The sequence below is a fragment of the Acomys minous genome (genome assembly GCF_964271855.1).
Source record: "Acomys minous genome assembly, chromosome: 11".
NCBI classification, from domain to species: Eukaryota; Metazoa; Chordata; class Mammalia; order Rodentia; family Muridae; genus Acomys; species Acomys minous.
Window position 1 is genome coordinate 44,923,681 of NC_140492.1, and position 11,596 is coordinate 44,935,276.

Consider the following 11,596-nt stretch of genomic DNA (forward strand, 5'->3'; position numbering starts at 1 on the left):
CCTGGTCTACAAAGTGAGTCTAGGACAGCCAAGGCTACACAGAGAAACCCCGTCTCAAAAAAACAAAAACAAAACAAACAAACAAAAGAAGGTAGAGATAATGAGCAAGATCAGAGTAGGAAGTGTTAAGTAATATATTTGTTTTTGAGACAGGGTCTCTCTGTGTAACCTTGGCTATCCTGGACTCACTTTGTAGACCAGGCTGGCCTTGAACTCAGAGATCGGCCTGCCTCTGCCTTCCAAGTACTGAGATTAAAGGCACGGGCCACAATTTTTTAAAATTAAAATATTCAAGGCTAGCCTGTGCTGAATGAGATACTTGTCTTAAACATATAAAAACAAGCCGGGGTGTGGTGGCACACACCTTTAATCTCAGCACTTGGGAGGCAGAGGCAAACAGATCGCTTTGAGTTCAAGGCCAGCAAGTCTACAGAGAAACTCTGTCTGGAAAAAACAAAAACAAAAAACACCCTTAAATAAATAAATAAAAGAAATCACTCAAAGACATAGATATTTTACATGTATATTGCTATATAAAAGCCAATCTGAAAGGCAGCATTATATGATTTCAAAGGTATGGTATTCTAGACACTTGTCAACACCTACAGAGTGTCTAGCACAAGCAAGGAACTCTATACTACAGTCAGTATTATGTCAGTACTGGTTAGGCATGTAATCCCCACACTTTGGAGAACCACCACAAGTTATAGCTAGCCTGGTTTACCTAGAAATCCTAGGCCAGCTAGAGTTACACAATAAAGCCTTACTCAGAAACAAAGAATAAAAGAGGGGCTAGAGAGATGGCTCAGAGGTTAAGAGCAGTGGCTACTCTGCCAGAGGTCCTTAGTTCAATTCCTAGCAACCACATGGTGGTTCACAACCATCTTCAATGAGATTGGGTTCCCTCTAAAAAAAATAAAAATAAAGGGCTGGGCGTGGTGGCACACACCTTTAATCCCAGTACTTGGGAGGCAGAGGCAGATGGATCACTGGTCTACAAAGTGAGTCTTGGACAGCCAAGACTACACAGAGAACCCTTGTCTCGAAAAACAAACAAACAAAAAAAAGTACTTTCTGCTTTCCTAATTTGAAATTGTTTCCGCTAACTATAACCTCCCTCCTCAGGGGTGGAAAAAAACCCTGTGAAAAAAGTGCAGCAAAACCAACCCATTAGCCGGGCGTGGTGGCGCACACCTTTAATCCCAGCACTCAGGAGGCAGAGGCAGGTGGATCGCTGTGAGTTCGAGGCCAGTCTGGTCTACAAAGCGAGTCCAGGACAGCCAAGGCTACACAGAGAAACCCTGTCTCGAAAAACCAAAAACAAACAAACAAACAAAAAAAAACAACAACAACAAAAACCCCAACCCATTAAAACAATCATTTCCTAAATAGCTAAGCCTTTAACCAAGTCTAACATAAAGCCATGATGAGATGCCAAAGACTTTAGAAGTCAGCAAGGTGTTATTAGATGGATGTTGATTTGTATGCACTCTCCACTGTACTGTTAGTAGCAGGAGGAGGGACTTCTGAAGACCAAGATGTCCAGTATTTCTTGCCATTATAGGGAACACAGACTACTTCTCTTTGGTTCTTCCAATGCTTTCAGGTCAGAACAAAACCTTGGCTTGTCTGAGGGGGTATATGTAGAGGTAGGTTAGTGTTCTTCTTTGCCCTGTTCCGCTTTCCTTCACTTGTAAGATTTCTCATCATCTTCTTATTGCTGTAAGACAAATGTTAAAAGAACTGTAAAAGAAGTTGCTTGCGGGGGTTAAACCCAGTTTTCCCTTCACAAAGATAAAAGCTGGGTGTGGTGGCATCTGGGAGGGAGGCAGAAGCAGGCAAGTGAATCTGTATTGCGTTTGGAGTCAGTCTGGGACCTTATCTCAAAACCAAACCAAAAGGAACTCATTTAGGCCGGGTGTGGTGGCCCACGCCTTAAATCCTAGTACTCAAGGCAGAGGCAGGCAGATGGCTATGAGGCTAGCTTGATCTACAAAGAGTTCCAGGACAGCCAAAACCATTACACTGAGAAACCCTGTCGACACCCGGCCCCCTCCCGAAAAAAAGACTGAGAATAAGCCACACTTATGGAATTCTAAGTTGCTTACTTTTTTTTTTTTTTTTTTTTGAGACAGGGTTTCTCTGTGTATCCCTGCCTGTCCTGGCCTCCCTTTGTAGACCAGACTGGCCTCAAACTCACAGGCGATCTGCATGCCTCTGCCTCCCAAGTGCTGGGATTAAATGGGATTAAAGACATGCGCCACCACGGCTTCCTATTTCTACCTGATCTATATGGCAAATTAAGGATAGAGGGTCTTTTCCCTCTGGTTTCTATTCGGTTATTCAGGAAATTCATCTAGACATCTTGCTTTTTCCATTTCCAATGCCTAGAGAGATAATAAGGGGTTACCTTTGGACACATTCAGGACACAGCAGATTGTCTTCCACGCCTGGTGCTGGGAAAATACAGGCTGGTAACAGGAAGAGAGAAATCATCCTTTGGGGAGTGTCTGGAACCCAGGTCTGACCAGCGTGGAATTGTAGGTGAACCCAGCCTTTCCTGTCTGCGGGGAGATGTTTGCCATGAACAACACACCATCTGCATCCTGGGTAGCAGAAACAAGCAAAGAGAAACAGCAAGGTCAAGAAAACTCTACACCACCTCTCAGGAAGCTACTCTCGAATTTGCTATCCTAAATTTTGCTAAAAATCAGATGCATCTTCTGATGGCTCGTAAACTGATGGAATTCTTAGGTAATGGGCATTAGAAAAAATAAATACATGGAAAACTGCTCAGATGACAGTTTCTTCTTTTTTCTTTTTCCACAGACAGGGTTTCTCTATGCAACAGCCTTGGCTATTCTGGACTTGCTTTGTAGACGGAGGCTAGCCTCAAACTCTGCCTGCCTCTGCCTCCCTTAGTGCTGGGATTACAGGCGTGTGCCTCCCTGTCCACTCACATAACAGTTTCTAATGACAGGAATCTTAGCTGCTTTGAAGAATGCTTGCTTTTGTGCTCAATAGTTTGCTAAATGGTTTAAATATATTAATACATTTACTATGCATACTAGGCTTTTCCTATAATCAGGGAAGTAGCTAGTATTTGTGGTATTAAATACCATTTTATCCAATGAACTTGTACCAGTATTCTGACAGCCCACTTGTCTGTATGTAGTAAAGTGCCTTGTTCTCATCTGACTTAAAAAGCCATGACTGTGCCAGCACTTGGGAGGCAGAGGTAGGTGGGTCACTATGAGTTCAAGGCCAGCCTGGTCTACAAAGCAAGTCAAGGACAGCCAAGGCTACACAGAGAGACCCTGTGTCGGAAAACCTAAATAATTAAATAAATTAAATAAAAATTAAAAAGTGGCTTTCTTCTCAAAAGCAACCTGGAGGTTCAATACAGTTCTCAAACTTTCAAAAATCACATGGGAGCACAAAAGAATCTGCAGGGCCAATGCAATCTTCAACAACAAAAAGAACTGATGGGCATCTGATTAAGTTACACCACAGAGCCATATTGACTAAGGTGATGTGGTCCTGGCATATAGATTAATGGAACAGACAGACATAATGAACCCGTGTAGCTATGGCCACACAAATATTTTTGTTGTTTTTTGTTTATTTGCTTGCTTGCTTGCTTTTTTTTGGTTGGTTGGTTGGTTGGTTTTTCAAGACAGGGTTTCTCTGTGTGGCCTTGGCTATCCTGGAACTCACTCTGTAGACCAGACTGGCCTCAGACTCATGGAGAATCACCTGCCTCAGCCTGGTGAGTGCTGGGATTAAAGGCATGTGTCACTGCTTCCCGGCTTGGCCACATGAATTTTGATGCAGACGCCACAAATACACACTGGAAAAAAGAGCCTCTTAGATGAATGGTTCCCGAAAAATCAGATAGCCACATACTGAAGATCTCCTGACTCTGTACAAAACTCAATTCGAAATGGATCAAAGATTTTCATATAAGATGTGAGACTGTTGGGGCTGGAGAGATGGCTCAGTGGTTAAGAGCACTGGCTGCTCTTCCAAAGGAACTGAGTTCAATTCCCAGCAACCACATGGTGGCTTACAACCATCTACATGCAGACAGAACATTCTATACATAATAAATAAATAAATCTTAAAAAAAAAAAAAAGATGTGAGACTATTAGAGGAAAATGAAAACACTTCTTTGCCAGCTATACATACATACCAGAATATCTAGAATATTCTGGTATCTAGAATATCACCCCCCTTTCTTGTAAACAGTCTTACTATCTAACAGTCATTGCTGTTTATCAGTAGAAGGGGGGAAAGTCCTGGGGCTGGAGAGATGGCTCAGTGGTTGAGAACACTGATCTTCCAGAGCATCCAGGTTCAAATCTTATCACCCACATGGCAACTCATAACTGCCTTTAACTCCAAGATCTGACACTCTCACACAGGCATACATGCAAGTAAAACACCAATGCACATAAAGTAAAAGTAAATAATAATAATAATAAAGAAGCTTTGTGTGAGTCAAATTTATAATCTAAGTCAGTGGTTCTTAACCCCTTTGGCAAACCTCTATCTCAAAAGCTATTTTACACTGCTACTCACAACAGTAGCAATGAAAACAACTTTATGGACGAGGGTCACTACACAAGGAACTGTATTAAAGTGTTGTATCATTAGGAAGGTTGAGAACCACTGCTCCAGTACTGCTTGAGATGTAGTTTTTGATTACCCAGCTTGTCCTTGACCTCACCATAAAGTGAAGGATGACTTGACCTATTGACCTACTAGCCTCTACCTCCCTATGCACCTCCATATGTACCACCCTAAAGTCTTCAGACCTAACGCTTGCTGCTTTATGGTCTTTCTGATGTTAACTATGCTTGTAAAGAGGAGTACCCACACCTTTCTGTTGGGCTTACCATTGTCTTCGGACAGAAAGGCCCCTGCTGATTGTGGAAGTGGACGGCAATTCACAGCCTTAGGCTGAAATGCTTTCATGGCAATTTTTCCCCAGGCTGCAAACACGGACTCCCGAGCTGAAGTTAGAACTTCCACTACACCACTCTCGCTTTGCTTTTGGCTCTTGTAGCTTGTGGGAGGCCTGGGATCTCTAGTAGCAGAGATCTTGGGTCTCTTGGGAGCTGGCTTCATTCTGGCCTCAAGAGATGTGTCAGGAATGTGCTGTAAATGAAATTCACCAGTATTCAAAAGTGCTTGGGGCTGTTGTGCATATTCCCTGGCAGAGTATGGACATTTTGAAACAGTCTTCTCAACTGCCGTTCGCAACAGGGCAGAAAATGTGGTAGTTAAAAGCACAGATTGGGCTAGAGAGAAGCAGGGAAGATCGTGACAGACTGGAGTTAGGAGTGCAGGAACAATGTGCAATGAGCTGGGCATCTCCAGAATTGCCTGCTATAAACTCCCAGGGGGCTGGAGGCAGGATGTTGCTATCTGGCTTTCAGAACACCTGAGAAAACTCGAGTGCCTCAAAGGAGTAGGTTCTGATAGGACACCAAATGCCTTCTTCTGGTCTCCATGTGCACAATGGTACATGGATCTGCTCGCATTGAAAAAAACTAAGGTTCTAGATAAGATCACAGTTCAAGGCCAGGCTGGGTTGCATAGTGAGATAGGGGCCCAGCCACTCCCTTTGTTTTCCAGGATTTGTTGAAGGTGGCTTAAGGTTTTGTTGCTTTTGTGCGTGTGTGGTTTCTTGATTTTGTCTTCAGTCTCACTCTGTAGCCCAGGCTGACCTTGAACTTGTTGCCTACCTTCCTGGCAAGTGCTGAAATTACAGTATACCATTCATCTAGCTTTTATTGTTCTTGAGGTGTCACCTCATATTGGCCTAGGACTTACTGTGGGGCTGAGGAAGAACTCTAATTGTAGACTCCCAGCCTAACCTCCTCTGTTCTGAGATCCCAGGTGTGTGTCATGCCCAGCTGTAGTATCCAGTTTCAAAACAATCAAAACCACAGTGGACAGGGGTTTGGGTGCTTCTAAACAGTCTTACAGTACTACAGTCACATCAATATATCATGTGAAACTTAGTGGTGCAGGCCTGTAATCCCAACTGTTAGTAGTTCAGGGGGGGTTGAGGCAGAAGGATCACATGCTAAAAGGTTGCCTCAGCAGCTTCTTGCTAGGGAGGATGACTCTTTCCTGTAACCTTGGCACTTGGGAGGTAGGAGGAGGATTCAGCATTCATATCTCCTTCGCTACACACAAGGAGTTGTTGGCCAGCCTAAGACACTTAGAGACCTTCTCAATACAGACTACTATATGTAGTGGCACACATCTTTAATATCATCACTCAAGAGGCAAAGGCAGATGGATACCTGAATTCTAAATTTCAAGCTGTCCAAAAACTACACAATAGGAACTTATATTTAAGAGAGAGAGAGAGAGAGAGAGAGAGAGAGAGAGAGAGAGTAAGAAAGAGAAAGAGAGGATTTGAGTCCAACCCACACATTTGGTCCCCCAAATAAATGTCAGTAACATTGCCTTAGGAGGTTACAATACACAAATATTAGTAAGACAGCCCACGGGGGTGGGGGGGGGGCCCACTTCCACCCCACCACATCCATTACTTACACATTTTTGTTTAGAATAGGAATGTCTCTGGATTCTCAAGTAAACCTCAACTTTCTAAGGGAGAAAAAAATAATAAAGTTAAAACTTGACCAAATGCTCCATACATAGTCCATGCAGCATAGAATCCCAGTGGGGGCCACAAACCTTGCCATCCGTACTCAAGTTATGATAGCGACACCATTCCCGAAGAGTGTTTCGGGACACATTATTAATAGGTGGCAGAGTGGCAGGCGGAGGGTACCCTGGTCTGAATTTTCTAGGAGGTTCAGGTTGCTGAGAAGTTGGCAGAGGGGGAACTGAGAAAAGAACAGAGACAAAGCAATAACTATAACATCTGCTTTAGGATTTTTCTCACAAACCAGTTTGTATAGAAAAATAGCTTCAGCCGGGCATGGTGGCGCACGCCTTTAATCCCAGCACTCGGGAGGCAGAGGCAGGAGGATTGCTGTGAGTTTGAGGCCAGCCTGGACTACCAAGCAAGTCTAGGACAGCCAAGACTACACAGAGAAACCCTGTCTCAAAAAATAGCTTCTTTTTGTTTTTTGTACAGTAACAAATGAGAAAATGAAAAAAAAAAAAAAAAAAGGAATTCACTTGACCAAGATCAAGTATCTTCTAAAATAAAAAATCCAGGACACCAACCCACACCTACTTTTTTTGTTTGTTGTTTTGGTTTTGGTTTTTTTCCCCCTGAAATAGGGTTTCTCGGTGTACTCTTGGCTGTCCTGGACTCACTCTGTAGACTAGGCTGGCTTTGAACTCACAGATTCACCTGCTTCTGCCTCCTAAGTGCTGGGATTAAAGGTGTTCACCACCACACCTGGCTCAGCCAAATTCTCTACTCACCATGCCCAGCCACACTTACATTCTAAATCTTACATTTTTTTCTTTAAGATTTGTCTTAACAGGGTGTGGTGGTGCACACCTTTAACCCCAGCACTCGGGAGGCAGAGGCAGGCGGAGGGTTCGAGGCCAGCCTGGTCTACAAAGTGAGTTTAGGATAGCCAAGGCTACACAGAGAAACCCTGTCTCATAAAACCAAAAAAAAAAAAGATTTGTCTTATTTTAATCATGTTTGTGTATGTGCCAGTCAGTGTGCATTCTCAGACAGATTACTTTGTGTAGTCCTGGTTGTCCTGGATCTTGCTTTGCAGAGCAAGATGGCCTCAAACTCAAGATTTGCCTGCCTCTGCCTCCCAAAAGCTGGAAATAAAGGTGTATGCTACCACATGTAGCTCTGGCTGTCCTAGAACTCCCTCTGTAGACCAGGATTAAACTCTGAGATTAAAAAGACTAAAGGTTTGCATCCCACATCGGTTAAACTTCATGTAAGGATACTTACTGCAGGAGGGGCCTGGGCTTCTCCCCCAGCACCATAAAAACTGTACATAGTGTCAAAATACATGGCAGCACTTATTGCTTAGAAACATGAAGGTCAAGAGTTCTAGGCCATCCTCAGCTATATAAAAAGTCCCAGACTAACCCAGTGGTGGCGACACACACCCTTTAATCCCAGCACTCGGGAGATGGAGGCAGGTGGATCTGAGTTTGAGTCCAACCTGGTCTGCACAGTAAGCGCCAGGACAGCCAGGGCAGTATAGAGAAACCTTGTCTTGGAAAAAAAAGTTGCCAGGAGTGGTGGCACAAGCCTGTAATCCCAAGGCTCTGATGACAGAGATAGGAGGATCTTTGTGAGTTCAAGGACAGCCTGGCCTACAAAGTCTAGGACAGCCAGGGCTGTTACACAGAGAAAACCCTGTCTCAAAAATATATATATATAGTTACATGGGAACATGATTTAAGAACAAGTCAAAGAAGTCTAGATTATGGACCACAGAACACCCAAAATGTTTCTACAGAATCAAAAGAACCTTCACTAAAATCTACCCCAAATCAGCACCCCACCTAAGTCTCCTTTTCTAATCTGTAGCATCCCCAGCCTCAGAGACTGTGTAATACCTTTCTATGAGGTACTGAAAATTGTAAGAGCTCCCAGGTAGTCTGGGTCTTTTGTTTACTTGTTTAGTTTTAAGACACAGAGCCAGCCAGGCGTGGTGGCACATGCCTTTAATCCCAGCACTCGGGAGGCAGAGGCAGGTGGATCGCTGTGAGTTCGAGGCCAGCCTGGTCTACAAAGCAAGTCCAGGACAGCCAAGGCTACACAGAGAAACCCTGTCTCAAAAAACAAACAAACAAACAAACAAACAAACAAAAGACACAGAGCCTACACTGCCCTTATTCAAAATGCCCTGTTGAGGATGAACTGGAATTTGATTTTCCTGCCCTAACCTAAGGAGTGTTCAGACCATAGGCCTTTGTTTCCATCCCCTCTCAGTAAGCAAAATGTAAGCGCATTTTAAATGTATTTAGTTTTCATAAGAAGAAAGTATACTTTCTTTTTCAGCCTTCCTTTTTAAGGTAGTGGTGGTGTTCACATTTATATTCTCCTGTGCGCTAGACAAACATGCTGTCTCGATCCTTAACTTCATTTTTGGGAAGAGATCATACTACACAGGACAAGGATGCTGTGTGCCTTGATTATTTCCTATCCTAAACATGGCAGTGCATGGGGATTAGCAACCGGAAAATGGGTGACATTTGAAGATTCTCTTCTCACAGGTAATTACCATGAGGTTAAGGGATTGTGTGGTTTAGGAATCCTGCCTGGAGTGGTGGTGTTCACCCTTAATCCCAGAACCAGGGAGGTACAAGTGAGGTGTGCTGGGGTAAATCTGTGAGTTTGAGGCCACCCTGGTCTACACAGAGAGCTCCAGGCCAGCCAAGGCAACAAATGAAATCTTGTATCAAACAAAACTAAGAGTCTACAGCCAGGCACACCTTTAATCCCAGCACTGAGAGAGGCAGAGGCAGGCAGATAGCCAAGGTCCAGGCCAGCCTGGTCTACAAAGTGAGTCCAGGATAGCCAAGGCTACAGAGACACCCCACTCCCCAGTCTACTTTTTTTTTTTTTTTTTTTTTTTTTTTTTTGGCTTTCCAGAAGCTTACCTGGTGGCGTGAGGCCTATGCTTGAAGCAACTTTCAAAGGTTCCATAGGCTGCTCTGTGTTGGGCTCCTCAGTAACTGGGACCAGTGTTAAAATCACACTTTCTTCATTGAGTTCATCCTCAAAGTAGTTCTGCAAGGAGAGGCAGTGAGAGCTTCTGCTTACTTTCCAAGGCAAGCCTGATGACTGCATTTGCCAACTGTGTGTTTAATGCTAGCACTCTGGAGGCAGGGGCAGGTGGATCGCTGTGAGTTCAAGGCCAGCCGGGTCTACAAAGTGAGTCCAGGACAGCCAGAATTATTACACAAAGAAACCCTTGTCTTGAAAATAAAAATGAGGGAAAAAACAAAAAAATCAAAACCAAACCAAACCAAACAAACAAACAAAAGAAAACATCTGGAAAGCAGGCTGCCTGGAACTACCAGGCCTTTGTCAAAGGACTCCCAGGCTGGCCTGGAACCCACAGAGATCCGCCTGCTTCTGCCTCCCAAGCGCTGGAATTAAAGGCGTGCACCACCACCACCACCACCACCACCACCCAGAGGCCCGGAGTGGAAGGACTTTCTGTACCAGAGTAAGTAATCTCAATTGTCCTGTTTTGTAAGTGACAAACCAAGTCTGGAGGGGGGTTGGGGATAAAAGAATAAGGGAGGAATGCCACCTCCCTCAGGAAGTGCCAGAAGACTTGGCCCATTCCCTTCCCCTTCTCCTATTGCAAGTACCTTCAAACTTTTATTGGTTTTGTTTGTTTGTTTTGTATTTGTAGAGCACCTTTTCAAAGTTCTCCAGACAGATTCGCTTTTTTTTCTTTCTTTCTTTCTTTTTTTTCTGAGACAGGGTTTCTCTGTGTAGCCCTGGCTGTTCTGGACTCACTTTGTACACCAGGCTGGACTGAATTCAGAGATCTGGCTGCCTCTACCTTAAAGGAGCAGGCCACCATGCCCGGCCAGATTTTGATACCTTTAAAAATAAAAAAACATGCCAGGAGGTGATGGTGAACGCCTTTAATGCCAGCATTTGGGAAGCAGAGGCAGGAGAAGCTTGGCCAGCTTGGTCTACAAAACCAGTTCCAGGACAGCCGGACCAAACAACAAAAAAACAAAACCAGAACCAAACCAAACCAAAGAGATGGCGCCTTTTAGCAGTAGTGACTTGGCCTAGCCAGTGTTAGCCTCTAGCTTGGTACAGTGACCCCCGTCTGGCCCAGAATCACTCAAGCCTAGACAGGGAAACGCACCAGGCATTAGGAGTATTAGGAACTGGTTACTGCTCATTAGAAAGAAACACAGCAATTTTATTTTCTATTTTTTAAGTGTATAAGTTATCAAAGATATCTATCAAACATTTTCCACCTAATTTTTAGCTCACTTTTCCTGCAGATTTTTTTTTTTAAGCTACCGAACTCCTTGTCTGAGACAATGTACAGGTTTCATCTCGGGAACAGTTTCATTTCAACCCCCAGGAAACACAGTATCAGGCATGTGAACAAAAAGTAGTAACAAGCAGACTTTCAACCCCCAAGTTCCTCCCAAGTCCGAAACAGGAGTGAGAGCTAAAAAAGACAGGGAAAAACAACTGCAACAAAAGAATCAGTTCTCTTAGAAAGAAAAGTTACCTTGTTACAAATGTCCTGGCTGGCCTGTGACATCTTCAGGCAGGCTTGGGCAGAGACAAAGGTTGGAAAGGCATAGGTGCCTGGAGCTCTCTGCTGTAAACCTGGCTGATCTGATCTCTTTTATAGGTAAATGCCTCCTTCAACTTCCTGTTGCCTAAACTGGCTCTTTCCCCTCCCTCCTCCTTTCCCCGCCCTCTTCCCTTTTGACAGTGATTTTTATCAGTTCTATTGGTCTCAGTAGATAGCTGATGGTATATAGCTGAGTTTTTAAGTATATTAAATGCCCACTCCCCTCCCTTTTCTAAACTTGAGCTAGTCCTGGTGGCGCATGCCTGTAATCTCAGTGCTCCGGATGCAGAAACACAAGCAGGAGGGCCATGACCTCGAGGTCTGACTGGACAAC

General features: G+C 44.1%; 1 protein-coding gene across 2 annotated transcripts; it reads right to left on the reverse strand.

The window, feature by feature from the left end:
• Positions 1–507: 507 nt before the first annotated feature.
• Positions 508–11,349, reverse strand: DPPA2 (developmental pluripotency associated 2). 2 transcript variants are annotated; one of them, XM_084802600.1, is made up of 7 exons: positions 11,194–11,349; positions 9,581–9,710; positions 6,719–6,870; positions 6,575–6,628; positions 4,900–5,161; positions 2,411–2,564; positions 508–1,720 (listed from the first exon to the last, which is right to left on the reverse strand). In XM_084802600.1, exons 1-7 carry the CDS (start codon positions 11,224–11,226, stop codon positions 1,603–1,605), a joined length of 903 nt encoding a protein of 300 aa, XP_084658726.1. In that variant the 5' UTR covers positions 11,227–11,349; the 3' UTR covers positions 508–1,602. The 2 variants fall into 2 exon arrangements, with proteins under 2 accessions (XP_084658726.1, XP_084658725.1); XM_084802599.1 differs by having other exon boundaries at positions 2,411–2,606.
• Positions 11,350–11,596: the final 247 nt, after the last annotated feature.